Consider the following 25,941-nt stretch of genomic DNA (forward strand, 5'->3'; position numbering starts at 1 on the left):
TGTAAAAGCCCCAGCCTCAACAGTAGATGTGCCCTCTCAGTTATTTAAGAGCCCAGTCTGTCTGACAGCTGTATTGTCTCAGTATTTAGAAACCCCAGTCTGACAGCTGTACTCTCTCAGTATTTAAAAGCCCCAGCTTGTCTCATAGCTGTACCTCTCGCTATTTAAAAGCCTCAACCTGTCTGATAACTGTATGATAGCTGTACTCTCTCAGTATTTATAAGCCCCAGCCTGTCTGATAACTGTACCCTTTCAGTATTTAAAAGCCCCAGCCTGTCTGATAGCTGTACCCTCTCAGTATTTAAGCCCCAGCCTGACTGATAGCTGTACCCTCTCAGTATTTAAAAGCCCCAGCCTGTCTGATAGCTGTACCCTCTCAGTATTTAAGCCCCAGCCTGTCTAATAGCTGTAGCCTCTCAGTGTTTAAAAGCCCCAGCCTGTCTAATAGCTGTAGCCTCGCAGTGTTTAAAAGCCCCAGCCTGTCTGATAACTCTCTGTTTCTCCTCCCAGCCAAACGATGGCGCTATGAGCCATCTCCGCTCACACCCAGGAACCATCGGATTTGGGAGTGTTTTTATTTATGAAAATATCCCTGCCGGAGGAAAATCCGAAATAACTGACAACTCTAGAATAAAGATTTACTGAATTATATTGTAACTAGTTTGATGGAGTTCTTATAATGGTTAAATGGCTAAGGTTGATGTGTAACATGTGTCTTTCTCCAGCCACATCCCCCTGAGGACCCGGAGTGGTACCGGCCGCGGCGGGGCGTGATGTCATTAGGGGCGGGGCCAGGCTAACATAAACATGGATCCCGTTTTGTACGTGTTGGCTGCTGCCATCATAGCGATTCTCATCTTCTTTGCATCGAAATTAAGGCGACAAGTGCAAAAAGGTAGAAGACATATGCATTATTTATAAAATATTGTGTTCGGTCTGAAATCTGAGCGAAAAGCGGGATCTTTGATAACCGGCGGCCGTTTTGAGTGGAGCAGCTCCAGCCACCGGAGGTCCCGCCTCCACACAACTGATTGGTTAATACGGGTCTTGTAGTCGACGTTGCGGCCAGTGAATGGGTAGCTTTGCTGTCAATCAACCGGAGAAGGCACCCACACTTATTTGCGCCATGAAGCTGAATGATTTTATTTTAAAAGTCAAAACAAAATCCCAATTTTATTTTTCTCACCTGCCCAAAACTCCTTTGATGTTTGCCCTCAGCATTCTGTTGCTTTGCTCCAGTGCTTGATTTTCAACAGTGTGTCCTGTTATTTAACCAAATTTGTGCTTGGGGAAGAGAAAAGTCAAGTATCGAGTTTGATTCTGTCCTCACCAGACTAAAGGGGGAAAATAAATTATCAGACTTTCCAGGGATTTTATGCACCCACTGCTGTTGGCAGTTCTCTTTTAATCCCAAGAGCAAGGTGTGAACGTGAGTCCAGTTTTGATTTAATTAAGGTTGTTCTCTGAATTAAAAGATTTTTAATGTAATCTTACATTATTAACATGTTTCTTTTTTAAAATCATGCTTTTTTTTTGAAAAGTATATTTTATTCATAAAATATCTGGAAGAGCATTCCAAACCATTTCAAAATCAGCATCACATAAGTACAATCATATTCAACTTTTACACATGCATCATGAGATGCATCAATATAATCAATGAATATTACAATCATTTCAATATGGTCAATTCAGACCATCAGACAATGGTATTGGAGTTATCAACATACATCATTTTTTTTTCTACGAACACACATCATTGTTTCATTGTTTGCCAGTGTGAGATTTGAACTCTTGATAATCTTTTAAATCTTTTAAATTTGAACTCTTGATCTTAGGGTTATAAACCCAGTACCATAACCACTTGGCTATTTAGGCCAAGCCACAAACATACATCATGTTGCATTCTGAGGTGCTTCAATACAATTATAATACAATTAGTATTCAATGCATACATTCATTTCAACCAATCTTATTTCCGCTGATCAGCTTGTGATGTAATGATAGTCGTTAGCCTAATTTCAGTCTTGGATTTCTTGGTAACAACAGGGGCTCATCATTGGAATTGGAAATCATTGGCTAGGACAGCATTTATTGCCCATCCCTAATTGCCTGGAGAAGCTGCCTTCTTGAACTGCTGCAGTCCATATGGGGTGTTGTTAGGAAGGAAGTTTCAGGATTTTGACCCAGTGACAGTGAAGGAATGGCGATATAGTTCCATTTCTGAATGGTGTGTGGCTTGGTGGGGAACTTGCAGGTGGTGATGTTCCCATGCATCATCTGCCCTTGAACTTTAAGGTGGTAGCACTTGTGGGTTTGAATGGTGCTATCTAAGGAGCCGTGGTGAGTTCCTTTGGTGCATCTTGTAGATAGTACACACTGTGCATCGATGGCGAAGGGAGTGAATGTTTGTGGATGGGGTGCCATTCAAGTGGGTTGCTTTGTTCTGGATGGTGTTGAGCTTCTTGAGTATTTTTAGAACATCACTCATCCAGGCAAGCAGAGAGTATTTCATCACACTTCTGACTTGTGCCTTGTAGATGGTGGACAGGCTTTGGGGAGTCAGGAGGTGAGTTAGCTTCTATGGAATTCCCAGCCTCAGACTTGCTCTTGCGGCCACAGTATTTATGTGGCTAGTCCAGTTCTGTCTCTGGTCAATGATAACCCCCAGGATGATGATTATGGGGGATTCAGCGATGGTAATGCCATTGAATGTGAAGGGGTCATGGTTAGATTTTCGCTTGTTGGAGCTGATCATTGCCTGGCACTTGTGTGGCACGAATGTTACTTGCCACTTATTCGCCCAAGCTTGAATATTGTCCAGGTCTTGCTGCATATGGACACAGACCACCTCAGTATATGAGGAGTCACGAATGATGCTGAACATTGTGCAATCATCACTTCTGACCTTAAGACGGAGGAAAGGTCATTGATGAAGCAGCTGAAGATGGTTGGGCCTAGAACGCTACCCTGAAGAACTCCTGCAGTGATGTCTTGGAGCTGAGATGACTGACCTCAAACAACCTCAGCATCTTCCTTTTGTGCTCAGTATGACTCCAACCAGTGGAGAGTTTTCCTCCTGATTCCCATTGACTCACAGTTTTGCTAGGGCTCCTAGCTGCCACACTCAGTCAAATGCTTCTTGATGTCAAGGGCAGTCGCATTCACCTCACCTCGGAAGTTCAGCTCTTTTGCGTATGTTTGGACCAAGGCTGTAAAGAGGTTAGGAGCTGATCTTTGTGGATCCAAATGCGGATCAGTAAGCAGGTTATTGCTGAGTAACACTGCTTCATAGCATTGTCAGTGACACTTGGCTGATGATTGAGAGTAGACTGATGGGGTGATAATTGGCTGGGTTGATTTGTCCTGCTTTTTGTGGACAGGACATACCTGGGCAATTTTCCACATAGCCGGATAGATGCCAATGTTGGAGCTGTACTGGAACACCTTGGCTAGGGGCGAGGCTGGTTCTGGAGCTCAAGTCTTCAGTAATATTGTCAGGGCCTATAGCTTTGGCACTATCCAGTGCCTTTAGCTGTTTCTTGATATCGCATGGAGCAAATTGTGTTGGCTGAAGACTGGCATCTGTAATACTGGGTTCATTTAGGAGGAGGCCGAGACAGATAATCCACTTGGGACTTCTGGCTGAAGATGGTTGCAAATGCTTCAGCCTTATTTTTTTGCACTGATGTTCTGGGCTCCCCCATCATTGAGAATGAAGATGTTTGTGGAGCCTCCTCCTCTAATTAGTTGTTTAATTGTCCACCATTATTGCAGCAGTACTTGCATGAGTCTGAAATTTCTAAATTGTGGTGAACTTCCGGATTTAACTAGATAGTTGGAGAACACTTGGGGTGCACATTGTGAGTACATTTACCTTTTGATGTTTGTGCAATCCTAACAGGCGGAATAGAAATCTATTGGGAGATGTACTAAGGAGCAGCTTAAAAACAAAAAAAATTAATTTAACACCAAGTTTTGACTTGTAGAATGTAATGTGGCAGTTATTTTGTAGTGGACTGTGTATATGAATCACCCAGTCAGATGTATTTAGTTACTTTATTCTTGGGGTGTGGGTATCGCTGTTAAGGCTACACTTATTGTTCCCTGGTTTGTCTTGAGCAGTGGACCTCAACTTCACCTTGAAATGCGGCAGTCCTTGTGGTGATAAGACTCCTTCAAATGCCTCAACTTAAACTTTTGAGTTATGTGCTGAATTTGAATTGAAACCCAAAGCCCTTCACTACCTGATTCGATGATACACAATGTTCGACTGAATTGTGGGATTAGGAGCACATTTCTTTGCTTGGGTACCTTATCCCAAAAAACAACAGAATGATGCTTTAATGAATGCCTGGGAGTCATGCAGTGACACTACCCAAGTGACGTATGTACCTTGATGCTGCTGCTCTGGTAAGTCACTGTGGGATATTTTGTCATGTGAAAGTTGCTAAATAAATGTATCATTGCAGGGTATTTTCCTCTCCCTGCTGTATCTGTTGCGTGAGCACATTGAGTGCCCTTGAATCAGGGATATGCTGTTATGGGTCATTCCTGCCTGAGTACATCATTAGTTGACCATGAACAGAACTGAAACTGATGTGGATGTGATGGAAGTTGAATGTGGATTTTTAAATGATAAATCAAGGAACTTTTTTAAAGTGCAGTTTTTGATTCTTGTTTTCCCGCCCCCCCCCCCCAGTGCTTTTAATTTAGCACAGGTTGTGCTGACTTTTCTAAACTTGTGAAAATGGAAGAGAATGGAACAGTATTCCTAATGTGGCTGGGCGAACTCCTAATATTCTATCATATGGTTTTTTTGCCTATGTTCTCGCCCTGATAACATGTCTCGCTCCCACAATTCCTGTCCTTGCCAGGTTCTGTGAGCTTGTCAACTTAAATTCTATGATATTTCTGCAGCACAGAAGGTGACCATTTGGTTCATTTGTGCCTGAGTTGGCTTCTTTGAAAGAGCTGTTCAATTTAATCCCACACCCCAGCTTTTTTCCAAAAGCCTGCAAAAATGTGTTCACTAAACTTTTTAAAAAATTTATTCTTTTTTGGGATGCATTTATTGCCCATCTCTAATTGTCCTTGAGAAGGTGATGGTGAGATGCCTTCTTGAACGTGGTATGCCCAGTTGATTTTTTGAAAGTTCCTGTGGAATCTGCACGCACCACCACCTTTTTTAGGTAGTGTAATCCAGGTCATTGTAACCCTCTGTGTGAAAAGAATTTTATTCTTTTCCCAGTTATATTCATCTACAGCCATTGGTTACTGACCCACTTGCCAGAGGTCTCAATTTCTCCCTCCTATCAAAACCTGTCGTAATTTTGAGAACCTGTATTAGATTTTCCCTTAACATTCTCTGCACTGAGAGCAATCCCAGCTTCTCCAGTCTCTCTACATAGCTGAGATCCCTCATCCCTGGGATCATCTTGGTAAACCTCCTCTGTACCCTTTTCAAGGCCTAACATTCTTCCTAAATTGCTGGCCAGTATTGTACGCAGTACTACCACTGAGGCCTAATCAGCTGTTTGTAAACAGATTTCCTTGATTTTGTATTCAGTGCCCCTGCTTACAAAGCCAAGAATTCCATATGCTTTCTTAATTGGCTAAGAGATTTGTGAATATGTACCTCCAGGTCCCTCTGCTTTTTCCCCCCTCAAATAGTTCCATTTAGATTATATTGCCTCTCCATTTGTTCCTCCCAAAATGGAACACTTCACACTTATCTGCACTAAATTGCATCTGCCACTTGTCTGCCCATTTACCGGTCTATGTCCTGAAGCCTGCTACAAGAGCAAAATACTGTGAATGCTGGAAATCTCAAATGAAAACACAAAATGCTGGAAATACTATGCAGGTATGGCAACATCTTTGGGGAGAGAAACAGAATTAACATTTCAGGTCTATGACCTCTGTTTCTTTCCACAGATGCTGCCTGACCTGTGAGTATTTCCAGCACTTCGCTTTTATGCCTGAAGTCTTTTGCTATCCTTGTCACTATTTACTATCTTGTCAAGTTTTGTATAATTTGCAAATTTCAAAATTGTACTGTTAAGTCCAAGCCATTTATATGTAACTAGAAAAGCAGTGGTCCTTGTACTGACTGCTGGTGGGTCTCACTGCATACTTCTGTCCTGTCAGGAACACATCTGTTCACCACTGCTCTCTGCCTCCCATCTCTCAGCCAATGACGTACCCAAGTTACCGCTGCACCTTTTATCTCATGTGCTTTTAATTTCCAAATTAGTCTGTTAAATTTATTATATAAAATGAATTTTAAAAGTCCATATGTATAACATCCAGCAAACTATCATCATCAACCCTCTCTGTTATTACATCAAAGAACTCAATTCACAGAATTGTTATGGTGCAGAAGGAGGCCATTCAGCCCATTGTGTCTGCACTGGCTTTCCAAATGAGCTTTATGACTTAGTGCCATTCTCCTGCCTTTTTCCCCATACCCACGCACATTGTTTCTATTCAACTAATCATCTAATGCCCTCTTGAAAGCCTTGAATGGACCTGCTTCCACCACAATTCAAGGCAATGCATTCCAGACCTGAACCACTCGCTGTGTGAAAAAGTTTTTTCTCATGTCACATTTGCTTCTTTTGTAAATCACTTTAAATCTGTGCCCTCTCATTCTCGATCCCTTTGAGTGGGAACTGTTTCTCCCTATCCACTCTATCTAGCCCCTTCATGATTTTGAACACCTCTATCAAATCTCCTCTTCGCCTCAGCCTCTCCAAGGAGAACAGTCCCAACCTCTACAAATTATACAAAAACAGAATTACCTGGAAAAACTCAGGTCTGGCAGCATCGGCGGAGAAGAAAAGAGTCCAGGACTCGAACTCAAGTTCTGTCGAAGGGTCATGAGGACTCGAAACGTCAACTCTTTTCTTCTCCGCCGATGCTGCCAGACCTACTGAGTTTTTCCAGGTAATTCTGTTTTTGTTTTGGATTTCCAGCATCCGCAGTTTTTTTGTTTTTATCTCTACAACTTATGTTTGTAACTGAAGTTTCTCATCCCTGGAATCATTCTTGTAAGCCTCTTCTGCATTCTCTCCAATGTTTTCACATTCTTCCTATAGTATGGCACCCAGAACTGTACACTTCTCCAGCTGAGGTCTAACTAGTGTCTTACATAAACTCAGCATAACTTCTCTGCTCTTGTACTCTATGCCCCTGTTAATAAAGTCCAGGATACTGTATGCTTTATGAACTGCTCTCAGCACCTGTCCTGCCACCCTCAATGATCGATGCACATATACACCTAGGTCTCTCTGCCACGTGCTAGCGAGCTCAGAAATAGGAGAATTGCGCAGATGAATATGTGGCTTAAGAGTTGATGCAGGAGGGAGGGTTTTAGATTCCTGGATCACTGGCACTGTTTCTGGGGAAGGTGGGACCTGTACGTCTGAACCTGAGCGGGACTAACACCCTTGTGGGCGGGTTTGCCAGTGCTGTTGGGAGGAGTTTAAGCTAATTCGGCAGGGGAAGGGGACGCAATGTTAGCAGAATAAGGGCACATCATAATACAGTAAAGCTATCAAGTCAGAGGGAGTACAGCCGCAATAAGCTTCAAGGGAGTAAGGCAAGGTTGGATGGCCTCTATTTTAATGCCAGGAGTATTATAGGTAAAATGGATGAGTTAAGGGTGAGGATTGACACGTAGAATTGTGATGTAGTAGCCATCACTGAGATGTGGTTGAGGGAGGGGCAGGATTGGCAGCTCAACATTCCAGGATATAGGATCTTCAGGCAGGAGAGGGGAGTGGGTAAAAGAGGAGGAGGCATTGCATTATTAGTTAAGGAGTCAGTTACTGCAGTAAAGAGAGATTATATCTTGGAGGGGGCATCAAATGAAGCTTTGTGGGTAGAACTTAGGAATAAAAAAGGGGCAACCACATTGTTCGGTGTTTACTATAGACCCCAGATAGTGGAAAATTGAGGAACAAATATGTGCACAATTTGTGGAGGTGTGTAAAAACAATAACAATAGGATCATTATATTAGATGACTTCAGCTTTCCCAACATTAATTGGGATAAACATAGTGTTAAGGACTTGGATGGAGTGGATTTCTTGAAATGTGTACATGAGAACTTTTTAGGTCAATATGTAGAGGGCCCAACAAGGGACGGTGTATTGCTGGACTTAATTCTGAGGAATGAAGCTGGACAGGTGGCTGAGAGGGTGTTCGAGCATTTTAATGATAGTGACCACAACATTTAAGTTTGTTATGGACAAAGAAATCGACAAGTTGCAAAAAATGTTTTGGATTGGGGGAGAGTGGATTTTAGTAAAATAAGGCAGGATCAGGCCATGGTAGACTGGGAACAGTTACTTGTGGGGAAATCTACAGAGGAACAGTGGGGGGTGTTCAAAAAGGAAATGGGGAGGGTACAGGCTCAACATGTTCCCTCTAGGGTGATAAGGAAGGAGTAACAAGCCCAGAGAACCATGGATGACCAGAGATATTAAGGTTTCGATGAGAAGGAAAACACAGGCTTTTAGCAGGTACAGGGGAAGCAAATCAGCATAGGCATTAGTGGAGTACAGACAGTGCAGGGTGGAGCTGAAGAGAGCAATTAGGAGAGCAAAGAAAGGATACGAGAAAGCTCTGGCTGGTAAAAGTAGGGAAAATCCCAAGATATTCTAAAAGTAGATCAATGAGAAGAGGATAACCAGGGAAAGAGTAGATCCCATAAGGGACCAAGGGGGCAATCTATGGGTGGAGCCAGAGGACATCGCTAGAGTGTTGAATGAATACTTCACATCCGTCTTCACCCAAGAGAATGAGGATGAAGTTATCGAACTCTGGGAGAGATACTGTGAGGTTCTTAAGCAAATTGATATAGGGAGTGACAAGGTATTGGAGGTGTTGGCAAGCTTAAAAGTGGACAAATCTCCAGGTCTGGATGATTTGTGTCCCAGACTGCTGAGGGAGGCAAGGGAGGAGATCGCAGGAAATTCTGACCTGAATTTTTAATTCCTCTCTGGCCACAGGGGGAGGTGCCAGAGGACTGGAAAACAGCCAATGTGGTTCCGTTATTTAAGAAGGGTTGTAGAGATAAGCCAGGGAACTACAGGCCAGTGAGTCTCACATCAGTGGTAGGGAAACTATTGGAGAAATTTCTGAAGGGGAGTATCTATTTCCACTTGGAGAGGCAAGGTTTGATCAGGGATAGTCAGCATGGCTTTGTCAGAGGGAGGTCATGCCTTACAAATTTGAATGAATTTTTTGAGGAGGTGACCAGGTGTGTAGATGAGGGTAGTGCAGTTTATATGGATTTCAGCAAAGCTTTTGACAAGGTCCCACACGGGAGACTTAGAAAGAAGGCAAATGCACATGGGATACAGGGTAATCTGATAAGGTGGATTCAAAATTGGCTTAGTTGTAGGAGGCAGAGGGGGATGACAGAAGGATGCCTTAGTCACTGGAAGCCAGTGTCCAGTGGCGTACCACAGGGACCTGTGCTGAGTCCCCTATTATTTGTCATTTATATAAATGACTTAGATGACTATGTGGGGGCTAGGATTAGTCAGTTTGCAGATGACACAAAGATTGGCCGGGTGGTTAACAGTGAGGTTGGGTGTCTTGGGCATTGGAAGGAGTAGTTTGACAAGGAAGTATTCGATGAGCAGCCTGACACTAGGAAGTTCTGAGGAACAAAGGGACCTTGTCATGTATGTCCATAGATCCTTGAAGGCGGAGGGGCATGCTAGTGAGGTGGTGAAAAAGGCATATGGGACACTTGTCTTTATCAAGGCATAGATTACAAAAGTAGGGAGGTCATGCTGGAGTTGTATTGAACCTTGGTGAGGCCACAGCTGGAGTACTGTGTGCAGTTCTGGTCGCCACATTATAGAAAGGATGTGATTGCTCTGGAGGGGCTGCAGAAGAGATTCACCAGGATGTTGCCTGGGATGAAACATTTAAATTATGAAGAGAGGTTGGATAGACTTGGGTTGTTTTCGTTGGAGCAGAGAAGACTGAAGGGGGCGACCTGATCGAGGTGTACAAGATTATGAGGGGCATGGACATGGTGGATAAGGAGCAGCTGTTCCCCTTAGTTGAAGGGTCAGTCATGAGGGGACATAAGTTCAAGGTGAAGGGCAGGAGGTTTAGGGGGATGTGAGGAAAAACTTTTTTACCCAGAGTGTGGTGACGGTCTGGAATGCGCTGCCTGGGAGGGTGGTGGAGGCGGGTTGCCTCACATCTTTTAAAAAGTACCTGGATGAGCACTTGGCACGTCATCACATTCAAGGCTATGGGCCAAGTGCTGGTAAATGGGATTAGGTAGGTAGGTCAAGTGTTTCTTCTGTGACTTGATGGGCTGAAGGGCTTCTTCTGCACAGTGATTCTGCACATCCCTAAGAATTGTCTTTCCATGTTCTTCCTACCAAAATGAATCACCTTGCACTTCTCCTCATTGAACCTATCGGCCCACTGCACCAACTTACCTATGTCCTTCTTGAAGTTCTGTACTGTCTTCCTGACAGTTTATCATCATCACACCTTACCATCATTGCTTCCAAGTTTTGTATCATCCACAAACTTTGAAATTGTCCTCTGCAGACCAAGATCTAGAAGGGTCCCAATACCGACCCCTGAGGAACTCCACTACAAACCTTCCTCCAGCTGAAAAATATCTATTGACCATTACCTTCTGTTTCTTATTACTCAGCCATTTTTGTATCCATGTTGCTATTGCCCCTTTTATTCCATGAGCAATAACTTTTGTGCAACATTGTATCGAATGCATTTTTAAAGTCCATCTACACCACATCAACATTACCCTCATCAACCCTCAGTAGACTGATGGGGTGGTAATTGACTGATTTGTCCTGCCTTTTGTGGACAGGACATATTTGGGCAGTTTTCCACGATGCTGGGTAGATGTCAGTGTTATAGCAGTGTTACATGATTCCCTTTTTAGCAAATCTCTGCTGGCTGCCTCTTGTTAATGCGTGCTTCTCCAAGGGAGAATTAATTTTATTCTTGGAGATGGCTTCTAGTTTTTTTTTCCACGCCACTGATGTTAGACTGATTGACCTGTTGTTAACAGGTTTAGCCTTTTCCTTTTTTTTTGAATGGAGGTGTACCGTTTGCAATTCTCCAGTCACCTGGTAGCACTCCTATGTCAAAGGAGGAGCATCAAAATCCATGGTTTAAAATATTTTAACAAAAATTAGAGCAGCTGTTACGACCACAGTAGATGTTAATTGCTGCGCAAACCAAATCCCAGAGGGAAACTTGGCTTTCAGGCCATACCCTTGAGTTTTAGTATTCTGAAAACAAGAAGAAAATATACTGATCTCAGCAGCAATAAGTCCAGTAACACTTTAGGGATTTTAAAAATTAAAAGTAAAAGTTTTATTAACAACAATAAAAAATACTTAAGCACACAAAAGATTACAGTTGCACACTTAAATTAGTCTTACAAAAATGCCCCAAAGAAGCTCCTGACTTGGTCAGACCCACAAGTAAATACCTTCTAGGCAACATTCTCTTATACATGTTTAACTATAAAAAATCCAGTCATATTACCCAAGCCAAACTACTGTAGCTTTAATAAAGGCTTACCACATGACTTCTTAAACTCTCTCCCACTCTGCTGTGGAAATCCAAAACTTCAGAAAACGACTCCTTGTTGCAGCCCAAGACTTTTCTGGCATGACTGGATGGCTGATCCAAACTGCATCTTCTCCTAGCTAATAGCTGTTTCCAGGCGATTTTCCTCACACAGCCAATTACCCACAGCTACAGCCAACAACCACTCTAAAATACCCTTTTTCCCCCTTTCATCTCAGCTTCCATTGTCCTTGCACCTATTTGAAACTCAAATCTTTCCAGTATAAAATAGTTCATGTTTCTATTTTGTCTCTGCTTTTGGGTCAATAAAATGTCATATATCCTCTTCTGTTTCCCTATGGAACTCCTGCAAAATGCAAACATGTTCCTTTGCACGTCCGACTTCCCTTTGATATTCAAATGAAGTCTCAACTTATCTAAAAATACAAATGTTAAACCAACCTATCTCATTAAAAATACACAAACGTAACAACTCTATCCCTTCATGTTTTAAACCTCCCAGACAATGTCTTCTCGTAACCTTTTGCCAACTTAATTAAATAATTTATACATACACAGCTTTCTTCACAGAATAACACATCATTACCCAAAAATATTTTTTAAAAAATCATTCTCAGCAGCATTCCTGTAACTCTGAAGGGATTGTTAATTTTAATGAGAACACTTATCATCTCAACACTTTGGGGACAGCCATTTCCACATCTATCTGCCGAAGGAATTGCAATTAAGTGCTCATGCTTGTCAGTAATTTGACCTTATTGTATCTCCCTGGGGAGTCATCGGGCAGTTCCTGGAATAGATTATTTAAACTTTTTATAATGGTACCATGTTGGCTGTCAATGGGTATTTATGCTGAAGCAGTTCCTGCACCTGCCCCAGTTTTGTGTATGATGTGCATGACATGTAAATATTTGTTGCACAGAACAACCTGTGGCATTTTTCTGGTTGGTTTAATGACCACTATCAGTTAACCATGGTGATTCACTGAAAAATCGACTACCAATTATATCAGCTAAACAATATTTGTCATTAATTGGGGCAGAGCACTCGTGGAATGGAATCTATCCGGAACCTACCATCTCCTTTAGGACTGAAAAAATATTTATACCTCCTTCAGAAGTAACCTTACAGTAGTTCATTTATTCAATGAATGTTCAACTGCTTTAGGGAGGCAGTAACTGTATAGACATTGCTTTTTTTTGTGTGGGCTTTATTGATTTTAATTGGCCTATTTTGCACTGTAATTGTGGACCAGAAAATGCCCTTTTATAAAACACAGTAAGTGATATTCATTCAACTGAACGTGAAGCAACATGTGATGTCTGGTGAATATATCCAATTTGGAAAATACACCTCAATTTAAGGCTGAACAGAGGAGCCTTTCGGCTAAAGATTATTCAATAAGTGTAGGAGGCAGTTACAATGAAAATGTGGGATATATGAGGGATTTATATCGAAAGAGCTACCCACCCTTCAAATACCACTGATCCTTTCATAAACTCTGTTGTTCCCTTTTCACTACATCAACTGCCTTTTGTAAGTTTCCCTTTGTAATTTGCAATATTCAAGAAAAATTACGTAAGTGTGGTGACACCCAACTTTTGAAAGGTTGTGTTTTAGGAAAGCGGCAACAGACATGGGTTCTCCGTGGGCAATGGCTGACTTTCCAATACTTATTTGATCTTTTCTTTACCAGATTAGTTTTCAGTTTCAGTACAACCACTCTTAACTGACTGTCGTGATGTTGAAGCAGAGGAATCGTGTGGTTTCAGAGCAACTACTTGAATTCTCGGGCACATGGTATCTCAATATTTCCCTGTCTATTATTTAAAAGCAAAATCCAAGCCTGGTACTTAAAGCATAATGAGGTGAAGAGATCATATGTAAAAATGATGTGCGAATCAGAAGACACTACCTGTAGTAACTTTTGGCTCCCTCTTCTGCAGAATATAGGTGCTTTAAACTTCTAGAAAGTTGCAATACTTAATGTAACCTGCCTGACACATACAGGCAAACTGAAAAGAACATGCCTCACTGAAAAGAATATGCTCAAAGGCTGAGCTGTGAGATTGACTATTAATATAGCTAATCATTATGAAACAAATGAGGGGGAAAAATGGTGTAACTCCTTGGTTTGGGGGAGGGGTGAATGTTTTGTGCCATTTATCAGAATGACTCTGGTGCTCCCCCACAACAGCAGTGGAAACTTATTCTTTCTCCATCACTAAGCCATTTTGTAGTGGTGATAATTCGAGAGAAAAAGGAAAAATAAATCCTTTTATGTTTTTCATTTTAATGCAGATGTCTAATTTGTCTGGCTTTCTTGGAAATGCATTTTTGAGTCACCACCTAAATTTGAGTAAACTGTAAAGGGTACAGGCCCACCAGGATTTTGCTGCATTGTCAATAATGCCATTTCAATGCACATGATGGTAATGATAATTGATTTAATGAAACAGGCTAGTAATTGAAATGTTGCTGCTTAGATAAAAGTTGAACCTGGGTTAGTTAATTAAATGTCACCACAATTGGCCCAGTAAGAAGACCCTAAAGGACTTTATTGTTAACACGCATTACCATCATATCCAAGAACATTTAGACTAGAACACTGACTATGATATTAAATGTTGGAAATGTCCAATGTTGCTTTCTTAAAACATATTTTTCAACGTTAGCACACCTTTATATCTTTCTGTAATTTTTAGTTGAATATAGTTGGAATATATTAAACACAAGGAGGCAAACTTAAAAAAGCCAAGAACAGTAAAGAGCTAAGAGCATCAAGGGAGCGCCGAGAGGCAGGGGCTGGGACAGGCGGTGGCTCGCCTCGCGGCGGACCGCCAGCTCGATCCCAAGATCCAACTACGAGCTTTTTAACTGCAGCAGCTTTAATATACGCTATTGGAGCTGGAAAGACAGTTGGTTTCTGTGACGAGGGTCAGTGGTTTTGTATGGACATTTCTATGCCATGAATAAAAATATAAACCCTTGATAAACTGAAACTGAAAAGTGTAGAATACACAAGATTGTCATCTGAATGAAAACGAATTTTTTAAGTTCTGATAGTTACATTCAGTTAGTATATCATTTTATTTTAATACTAATTGAGCTAGTGTACACCATTCTGATTTTTATTTGCATTTATAGTTATCATTGCTTCACTGCAGTATACCCAGTACTCAGGAAAAAAAAATACAATTTAAAAAAAAAATCTTCTTACAGCTATTGTTTACACTCCTATCTGCAGCAATCACAGATAAGCTTATTCTCTAAAATGCACCCAAAAATCGAAATGCTTGTATAAGATGAGAATCAACATTACTAAACTCCTTCACTGAAATTTTCACCTTCATGTCGCTGGTGTCCATAAACATGTTTTTCTGTTTTTTCTCATTTTCAAACAGAACATTCCTGTTGACTGTTGTTTTACTTGGCTCTTGCTGTGCTCTGATGTTTGAGTATCAACTTCATTACTGACTTCAGTCCTGGTTACTGCTGCTGATTTTAAAATAATCTCTCATTTCTATTTAATCTCCTGGATTTTCTTGGGTTTTAAATCGACAGGAGCCTGGACTAAAATTGGGTGGAAGAAAATTCTGTTCGACAAAAGATGTAACTAGTCGGGTAAATACAAGGGAACTAGTGGATGTAGTATGCCTGGATTTTCAAGAGGCATTTGATAAGGTGCCTTACAAAAGGTTAATAGGCAAGGTAAAGACATATGGTGTTGGAGCTAATATATTAGCATAGGTGGAGGATTGGTTAATGGATAGAAAACAAAATGGGGATTTTTCAAGTTGGCAGGCAGATAGTGGTGTGCTGCAACGATTAATGCCAGGGCCTCAGCTATTAACAATCTATGTTTAAGAAAGAATATACTTGCATTGGAGCTGGTACAGCAAAGGTTCACTAAATTGGACCTTGGGAACGAGGTTCTATGATGAGAGGCTGAATAAATTGGCCTTGTATTCTCTGGAGTTTAGAAGAATGAGAGGTGATCTCATTGAAACATTCAAAATTTTGAAGGGGCTTGATAGCGTAGATCCTGAGAGATTGTTTCTGTTGGTCAGAGAATCTAAAACATATGGGCAAAGTCTGAGGATAAAGGTTCAATCATTTAGGACTGAGATGGTTGTTAATCTTTGGAATTCTCTACCCAAGAGGGTTGTGGATGCTCCATCGTTAAATACATTTATGGCTGGGATCGATAGACGGATAGAAAGATAGATAGAATTTTGGTCTCTGAGGGAATTAAGGGATATGGTGAGTGGGCAGGAAAACTGAGTTGAAGCCCAAGATCAGCCATGATTGTATTGAATGCCGGAGCAGGCTTGTGAGGTCTACCCCTGCTCCTATTTCTTGTTCTTGGTTGTTCTCATTTACATATTAACTGGATATGGTTGTAAGGAGTCTTTGTGAAGGATGTTAGCTGACATATACATTTTGAAGTAAAAACAGAAAGTACCGGATAAATGCATCAGGTCTGGCGGCATCTGTGAAAGAGAGAGAGAGAGAGATTCCACAAATATCCCCATCCTCAATGATGGAGGAGCCCAGCACATCAGTACAAAAGACAAAGCTGAAGCATTTGCTACAATCTTCAGCCAGAAGTGCCGAGTGAATGATCCATCTCGGCCTCCTCCAGAGGTCTCCAGCACCACAGAACCAATTCGATTCACTCCACGTGATATCAAGCAACGGCTGAAGGCACTGGATACTGCAAAGGCCAAGGGCCCTGACAATATTCTGGCAATAGTACCGAAGACTTGTGCTCCAGAACTTGCTGCATCCCTAGCCAAGCTGTTCCAGTACAGCTACAACACTGGCATCTACCCGGCTATGTGGAAAATTGCCCAGGTATGTCCTGTAAACACAAAGCAGGACAAATCCAAGCTGTCTGATTACTGCCCCATCAGTCTACTCTCAATCATCAGTAAAGTAATGGAAGGCGCCATCAATAGTGCTATCAAGCAGCACTTGCTTAGCAATAACCTCCTCACTGATGCCCAATTTTTGTTCCGCGAGGGCCACTCGGCTCCTGACCTCATTACAGCCTTGGTTCAAACAAATACAAATGAGCTGAGGTGAGAGTGACTGCCCTTGACATCAAGGCAACGTTTGACTGAGTGTGGCATCGAGGAGCCCTGGCAAAACTGGAGTCTGGGTATCGGGGAGAAAACTCTCCACTAGTTGGAGTCATACCTAGCACAAAGGAAGATGATTGTGGTTGTTGGAGGTCTGTCATCTCAGCTCCAGGACATCACTGCAAGCATTCCTCAGGGTAGTGTCATTGGCCCAACCATCTTCAGCTGCTTCATCAATGACCTTCCTCCCAACGTAAGGTTAGAAGTGGGGATGTTCGCTGATGATTGCACAACGTTCAGCACCATTCGTGACTTCTCAGATGCTAAAGCAGTCCATATCCAAATGCAGCAAGACCTGGACAACATCCAGGCTTGGGCTGACAAGTGGCAAGTAACATTCGCGACACACAAGTGCCAAGCAATGATCATCTCCAACAAGAGAGAATCCAACCATCACCCCTTTGATGTTCAATGGCATTACCATCACTGGGACCCCACTATCAGCATCCTGGGCATTACCATTGATCAGAAAATGTGGGCTAGCCATATAAATACTGTGGCTACAAGGGCAGGTCAGAGGCTAGGAATTGTGCGTCGAGTAACTTGCCTCCTGACTCCCCAAAGCCTGTGCACCATCTACAAGGCACAAGACAGGAGTATGATGGAATACTCCCTTGCCTGGATGAGTGCAGCTCCCACAACATTGATGAAGCTTGACACCATCCAGGACAAAGCAGTCCACTTGATTGGCACCACATCCACAAACATTCATTCCCTCCACCACTGACACACAGTAGCAGCACTGGACCATCTACCAGATGCACTGCAGGAATTCACCAAGACTCCTTCGACAGCACCTTCTAAACCCACAACCACTACCACCTAGAAGGACAAAGGCAGCAGATAGATGGGAACACCACCACCTGAAAGTTCCCCTCCAAGCCACTCTCACCATCTTGCTTGGAAATATATAGCCTTTCCTTCTTTGTCGCTGGGTCACAATCCTGGAACTCCTTTTCTAACAGCACTGGGGGTGTACCTACACCACATGGACTGCAGTGGTTCAAGAAGGCAGCTCACCACCACCACCTCAAGGAAGGATGGTGATGAGACAGACCAGACAAACCAGAAATAAAGAATAAGTGCGATTCCACTAACATCCTAGTACATGCAGAGTGAACTGCTTTTGATGTGGTTAAAGATTGGATATGTATGCCATTTACAATAAATTAATACGTTGATCCTATCCAATACAAACAGCAATTGGTCAAATCAGTATTAACAGCAGTCTAACTGCGTTTAGATATTTAACAGGCTTGAAGGGAATTACTAGTTTAATATTTTAAAAAATAACTTTTTAGACATATGAATTTCCTTTCCTCCAATTAGGAACTTTTTATAGAACCATGCAAACTCAATGTTATTTAATCAAGAAAGCAAGTTACATTATTATAACATGGTGATAGATGTAAGTAAGTCAAAGTGACAGCTTTTCCTCAATTACAGGAATCAAACCAGCAGGAGGTTAATATAAACAGAAGATGGTAGAAATACTCAGCAGACCAGGCATTATTACAGTGGCCCTTGTTCATTGCACGAGCCCAAATTCAATGAACTTGAATAGCAGAGCAATAGCTGGCCTCCCACTTCTCTTCTTTCCCCACTCCCACCGCTGCCCAAAAGTAAATGTGAGACCCATCACTGAAAACTCTGGTAATCAAGGCCCGTCAGTGAGAAGGGCAACATTTGGGAACTTTGGGGTGAGTATCCTGTTGGCCCCTTGTGCAGGATTAATGCTAACTACCATTAATTTATATAAAATAGACGGTTTGCCTTTTTTCTGAATTTTGACCTTCTTGTGTTTTTGCTCTCGTTCAATCTCTCTCTCTCTCTCTCTCTCTCTCTGTCTCTCTGTCTCTCTCCTCGCTTGAGAAATTATTTTGTGCAGCCCTAAAAAAGCCTCTACAAATACCTGTACCCCTGGCCGGTGTCCACAGACCCCAGTTGGAGAATCACGGCGTTTAATGCTTTTTTGATAAAATTCTATCAATCTCCGTTTCAAAATAAATAATTGATTGAATCATCAGTTACCTTTAATTGGCAGAGAGTTCCAAACTTGAACTCTTTCCACCCCCACTCTTTTATGTGTAGAAGTATTTACTAATTTCACTGTTGAAAAGTCTGGCTCTAATTTTATGATGCCCCCACCCCCCACAACCCCAGTCCTAGACTCTCTCTGTCTCTGTATCTCTCTGTCTCTGTATCTCTCTGTCTCTGTATCTCTCTGTCTCTGTATCTCTCTGTCTCTGTATCTCTCTGTCTCTGTATCTCTCTGTCTCTGTTCCCCTTAATAACTTGAAATCTTCTTCAATCAAGTATCCCTTGTAGGCTGTAGAATTCTAGGGAATACAAACCTGATTTGTAATCGTTCCTCATAATTTAACCCTTGGAGTCCAGGTATTATTCTGGTAAACTTGCACTACACCTTCTTCTAAATATATCCTTCCTAACGTTTGATGCACATAACTGCTTGCAGTCAAACCTAGGCTTTTTATGGATGAGACATGACTTCACTTCCTAAACATTAAGAGCAGTATTCCATTAGCCTTTTGTACTTATTTTCTAAACCTGTTAATGATATTTTAATAACCTTGGTACTTGACCCTCAAGACTCTTTGGACTTCTACAGTTTCTAGCTTTTTACCACTTAGAAATTACTAATCTATCCTTTTTAGGTCCAAAATGAATGACCTCGCATTTGCCACAGCTTTGTCCATTCACTCAAGTGTCTATTTGTAATTTTATGTTTCCATCTACATGTTTAATGCTACCTATCTTTCTGTCATTGCCAAATTTAGATATGTGGCTGCCAATCCCATCATCTAAGTTGCTGATAAATACAGTGAGTAGCTGAAACCTCAACACAGATCCTTGTGGGATAGCACTAGTCACATTCTGCCATTAGAGTACATACCCATTACCTCTACACTCTTTCCCCTGCTGCTCAGTCAATTCCCTAACCAAGTCAATAATTCCTTGAGCTTCAACTCTAGCTAACAGTCTCTTATGAGGGACTTAATCAAACACCTTCTGGAAGTACATATAAATAGCATCCATATACATTCCTCTGCTCCTTTAATCCCCTCTTCAAAAAATTCAACCAGGCTTCCCAGGTATGACCTACCCTTTACAAATCCATGTTGTCTGTATGATCAACTGAAAAATGCCAAGGTGTTCAGTCACCCTATCTATAGCTATAGACTATAGTAATTTCCTGACAACAGATGTTAGGGCTAACTGGTTTATAATTCCCTTGTTTTCTTCTTTGACCTTTCTTAAATTCTTCGTTGACAAACGGTTCCCAAATTGAGAGATCCTTGCAAGATTATGGTTCGGACAAATGCATGTTTTCACCTACTTCCTTTAAAATCATGGGATGGAAATCATCTGATTCCGAGGATTTGACATATGTTAGTGTCGTTATTTTGTTATTTTACTTGTATTAATTTTGGTGAGTCCCAGTCCCTGATTCTGTGTTTTCCTTTGGATTACTGGCATGCTGTCTTCTTCCTCTGCTGTAAATACTGACACAAAATAATTATTCAACATGTGTGCCACTTTTCTTTAATTTCATTGACAATATCACCATTGCTCCTGACCACCACTTTTTCAGTGTGAAAAAAAATGTTGATCAGGGATTTTGAAGATGGAATTTAGTATGACGTAAGATGGATGTCAGAATTTTTGATACATAAGTGGCGTATGGAATTTAACCCTGAAAAGTGTGAGGTAATACACTTTGGAAGGAGTAATTTCACAAGTATTCAATGAACAGCATGGCACTAGGAAGTTCTGAGGAACAAAGGGACCTTGGTGTGTGTGTCCATAGATCTGTGAAGGTGGAGGGGCACCTTAGTGGGGTGGTGAAAAAGGCATATGGGACACTTGCCTTTATCAATTGAGCAATAGATTACAAAAGTAGGGAGGTCATGTTGGAGTTGTATAGAACCTTGGTGAGGCCACAGCTGGAGTACTGTGTGCAGTTCTGGTCGCCACATTTTGGAAGGATGTGATTGCACTGGAGGGGGTGCAGAGGAGATTCACCAGGATGTTGCCTGGGATTAAACATTTAAGTTATGAAGAGAGGTTGGATAGACTTGGGTTGTTTTTGTTGAAGCAGAGAAGACTGAGGGGCGACCTGATTGAGGTGTACAAGATTATGAGGGGCATGGACATGGTGGATAAGGAGCAGCTGTTCCCCTTAGTTGAAGGGTCAGCCACAAGGGGGCATAAGCTCAAGATGAGGGGCAGGAGGTTTAGAGGGGATGTGAGGAAAAACTTTTTTACCCAGAGGGTGGTGGCAGTCTGGAATGCACTGCCTGGGAGGGTGGTGGAGGCAGGTTGCCTCACATCCTTTAAAAAGTACCAGGATGAGCACTTGGCATGTCATAACATTCAAGGCTATGGGCCAAGTGCTGGTAAATGAGATCAGGTAGGTTACGTGTTGGTGCAGACTTGATGGGCCGAAGGGCCTCTTCTGCACTGCGATTGTGTGATTATCAAGTGAACTCTAAGGACTGCCAAAGAGAATATTTGTAGCAGTTGAACTGGGGTAACAAAGATGTTGAAGAGATACGAGGCATGGACAGATGTAGGCAGCATTGTAGAAAGGGAAATTAGGTGGACTTGTGATTAAAGTTCATCTTAAGTCAAACAGAACAGAAAGAATGGGCACTCTGTAGTACAGCTTCAGCAAACAGCCATGGAGCAGAATGGAATTGGTCTAGTGTGTGAATTCCTTTGTGAAATGTTTGCTGATGTTAAATTGGGAAGAATTCCATAATGAGGAATGAAATATGAATATAAAAACAAAAAAACTGCGGATGCTGGAAATCCAAAACAAAAACAGAATTACCTGGAAAAACTCAGCAGGTCTGGCAGCATCGGCGGAGAAGAAAAGAGTTGACGTTTCGAGTCCTCATGACCCTTCGACAGAATTTGCGTTCGAGTCCAAGAAAGAGTTGAAATATAAGCTGGTTTAAGGTGTGTGTGTGGGGGGCGGAGAGATAGAGAGACAAAGAGCTGGAGGGGGGGGTGTGGTTGTAGGGACAAACAAGCAGTGATAGAAGCAGATCATCAAAAGATGTCAACGACAATAGTACAATAGAACACATAGGTGTTAAAATTAAAGTTGGTGATATTATCTAAACGAATGTGCTAATTAAGAATGGATGGTAGGGCACTCAAGGTATAGCTCTAGTGGGGGTTTTTTTTTATATAATGGAAATAGGTGGGAAAAGGAAAATCTTTATAATTTATTGGAAAAAAAAGGGAAGGGGGAAAGAAAGGGGGTGGGGATGGGGGAGGGAGCTTACGACCTAAAGTTGTTGAATTCAATATTCAGTCCGGAAGGCTGTAAAGTCCCTAGTCGGAAGATGAGGTGTTGTTCCTCCAGTTTGCGTTGGGCTTCACTGGAACAATGCAGCAAGCCAAGGACAGACGTGTGGGCAAGAGAGCAGGGTGGAGTGTTGAAATGGCAAGCGACAGGGAGGTTTGGGTCATTCTTGCGGACAGACGGCAGGTGTTCTGCAAAGCGGTCGCCCAGTTTACGTTTGGTCTCTCCAATGTAGAGGAGACCACATTGGGAGCAACGAATGCAGTAGACTAAGTTGGGGGAAATGCAAGTGAAATGCTGCTTCACTTGAAAGGAGTGTTTGGGTCCTTGGACGGTGAGGAGAGAGGAAGTGAAGGGGCAGGTGTTGCATCTTTTGCGTGGGCATGGGGTGGTGCCATAGGAGGGGGTTGAGGAGTAGGGGGTGATGGAGGAGTGGACCAGGGTGTCCCGGAGGGAGCGATCCCTATGGAATGCCGATAAGGGAAGGGAAGATGTGTTTGGTGGTGGCATCATGCTGGAGTTGGCGGAAATGGCGGAGGATGATCCTTTGAATGCGGAGGCTGGTGGGGTGATAAGTGAGGACAAGGGGGACCCTATCATGTTTCTGGGAGGGAGGAGAAGGCGTGAGGGCGGATGCGCGGGAGATGGGTATGAAACCTGTTCTACTGTTGCCCATTAGAAATCGCTGTCTAGCCGCAGGCATGACAATGGTGACACCATTTTAGTCATGCACTAATTTCATTAGGAAATGTTTTACACACAATAGAGATCAATGTGTACTTTTTTACCTAAACATATACCACCATTCAGTGCAAAACTTGCACCAAATTTTTGTGTGAATTTATCAGACACCTTGGTGCTTGGTTTTTGTCCAGCTGTGAGCAGTACCTTGACTTTGTCAGAGTGATTGTCACTCAATGTCCTCAACAGTGAGGCATGGCAGATCCATTTCTGCTCTCCATCCAGAACATAGTTGGATGCTTCTTGTCCTTTGTCATGTTCCATTGGAAATGCTTGTATTGGTCGATTTTCTTTCTTCTGTTGGTCTAGAATGGTAATTCTAATTAGTCAAGCTCAGTCTCTCCCTACAATGTTCCTGGTGTTTCCATGGCATTGAAGTCTTGTGTTTTTGCCTGTCATACACATTAAATTATCAGGTAACCACAAGCATTAACCAAAGAAATAAATTGCACACAATCAAAGAAAACCACTCAACCTCTCTGCTTTTCATCTTCAACGAAAACAAAATACTTTTTGGATACTGGAAGTCTGAAATATAAACAGAAAATGCTAAAAACTTTCAGTAAGTCAGAAAGAGTTAAATTTTGATAAAAGATCATTGGCCTGAAACATTAATTTGGTTTTTCTCTCCACAGATGCTGCCTGACCTGCTGAGTATTTCCAGCATTTTCTGTTTTTACTTCTGTTTTTCATCCTACCACTTTACCAATGCATGCACAAGAAGTTTAATGTACACATTGAAGTTTAATGTGCAAATGAATGTTGAGTTCATATGCCAATGATGTCTATTATTTATTTTTGCATGCTAACTTAAAAATGTAGTTAGCCACATGTAGCATAACAGTGGCTGATATGTTGGACATCACCGGCTTAACACTATGTTCAGTCTGGTGTTTGAATTTACAATTAGTATATATGAAGATCAGTTCTCTCAGACACTTGTACCAGTAACTATTGTGGTGCAAGTCAAGTATTAATGTAAAAGCAGATAATGAGGTTATGGCTTATTTCCAATGTGATTGCGTATCCTTGTAGGAACAATAGATTCTGCTAGCTGGTCTAATGTTATTCTATTGTTGCTAATTTCCTCTCGGTCCCACGGTGCTCTTTGAAAAGAGCTGTTTTCTAATTATTTTTTGGTTGTTCCTTTTTCTTATAATCTTCACTTGATATTTAAATACACAATGATGTTAGAGCACGGTAGTGGAAAATGTTTGCAGTACCAGGAAAACCAGAAAAGTTCATTTCAATGTCTGTCTAAGTTCTACACAGTTTAACAGGCCCTAGCCAATTCACTGAATCTTGAAGCTGCAGTTACCCCAGTCGAATAGTAAATGTTTGGAATAATATGTGCTCTTATGCTACAGAACTGTGGAGCAAGGTAATTGAATTGGGGTAATGATAATGATTGTTGCATTTTTGTCCTGGTTACAAAAGGAACTTTTGCATTTCATGTTGTTTGTTTTTTAAAAAAACAATTTAACATTTAACATTAAATTAATATTTTATACTGAACCGAACTTATCAATAGAACAAAAATATTAATCATTTATCTGGTTGCTGTTCACGCAACCTTAGAATTCATAAAATGTCAGCCTCATTTTAGAATAAATGTTACAAAATAGGCCTCAACCTACTCTTGAGCAGTGTCATAGACTATCTACTAAGATCATGGAGGATATACTAAGATTGATTATTATATTTTGAAATAGCATGTAATTGCAAGTATTTTAGGTTTATTACACACTCTTTCAATCCAAGGACCCTTTTGTGCTCCCCTTAAGGTGTTGAAAAAGAGCAATCATTTTTAATGTTTTCATGTTCAAATTTTGACCCTCATGCTTATATGGTGGTGTGTTGTTTTCAAGAACCTTCCATCTTCTGCAAAGTGCCCTAGTCACCTTCCTATGGACAGTTTGCAGGTTGAGCTTCCACAGACTTCATAAGTGACCTTGTTTTCTGCAAAGTAGTGTTTTGGTCCTCTTTTTAACAGCAATTATGCATTAAAATTATTGAAAATGTGACTTTTTTTTGCTCTAAATAACACAACTTGCAATTGATTCAACAAAACAGTTTAGTATTGCTGAAAAAGTACATTTAATTTCAAGTAATTTACCACTTGACCATCTGGTGCATTTGTCATGGCAACGTATTGACCAATCGGATTCAACTTGCTAACCTGTCAACACCCTTTTTCTCATGCAGCATAAATTGTTCCCTTTGAAATTTAGCATTATTGCGTCTGTCCTGATGAGTGCAAGATGAAGAGCTTCCACAACATGTCTCTCTCTTTCAGCAATATCCATCTGAATAACTTGAGTCTTAATTGTAGTTGTGGCGTGCAGACCTGACGCATGCACACCAATGGAGGCTTTCATTTGGAAGCCTTCCAGTTTGGATAGGCTTTCTTTGCATGTGTAAAAGCAAGGTATAGAATACAAGATGGGCTGCGTGATTTGCATAGAAATAAGGGAAAGGCAGTTTGTGCTGAGCAGGTAAATTGCACTTAATAGAAGTAACTATTGGCTTGATAAATACGATGGAAGGGTAAATTCATGTTGGGTTTTTCTCCCCTCTTAAAACATCACAGTATCTTTACAGTGTAGAAGGAGGCCATTTGGCCCATCGAGCCTGCACTGACTCTCTGAAAGAGTATTCCACCTAGTCCAACTCCCCTGCCTTAACCCCGTAACTTTGCACATTGTTTCATTTCAGGGTGCATTCCAATTTCCTTTTGAATACCTCGATCGAACCTGCCTCCACCAACCTTTTGAGGAAGCTTGTTCCAGACTCTAACCATCCTCTGTGTCAAAATTTTTTTCCTCAAATCACATTTACTTTTGCCAATTATTTTGAATCTGCTTTCTAGTTCTTGATGTTCTCTTGAGTGGGAACAGTTTCTTACTTGGTACCCTGTCCATACTCCTCAGGATCCTGAATACCTCTATCAAGTCTCCTCTTAACCTTCTTCTTTTCTCCAAGGAAAAGAGTCACAACCTCTCCAATCTATCCTCATAGCTACAGTTCTTTATCCCTGGAGGTCTTTGCTTGATTGTGCCCCTCTGTACCTCACCCACGTGGTATTCTTGCCATTCTTACCCCACCAGCCAACAT

General features: G+C 41.6%; 1 protein-coding gene across 3 annotated transcripts in view; it reads left to right on the top strand.

Moving 5' to 3' along the window:
• Positions 1 to 775: 775 nt before the first annotated feature.
• The window catches only part of LOC121276848 (DDRGK domain-containing protein 1-like), an 86,079-nt gene continuing 60,913 nt past the window's right edge, over positions 776 to 25,941 (top strand). For 2 of the 3 annotated variants that reach the window (XM_041185454.1, XM_041185631.1), the window contains exon 1: positions 788 to 895. In XM_041185454.1, coding sequence (XP_041041388.1) covers positions 808 to 895 — 88 coding nt within the window. In that variant the 5' untranslated portion in view covers positions 788 to 807. Of the gene's footprint in view, positions 896 to 25,941 lie in introns of all 3 variants that reach the window. The other variant, XM_041185543.1, reaches the window with a different exon arrangement.

The sequence above is a fragment of the Carcharodon carcharias genome, chromosome 1 (genome assembly GCF_017639515.1).
Source record: "Carcharodon carcharias isolate sCarCar2 chromosome 1, sCarCar2.pri, whole genome shotgun sequence".
In the NCBI taxonomy this organism is placed as follows: domain Eukaryota; kingdom Metazoa; phylum Chordata; class Chondrichthyes; order Lamniformes; family Lamnidae; genus Carcharodon; species Carcharodon carcharias.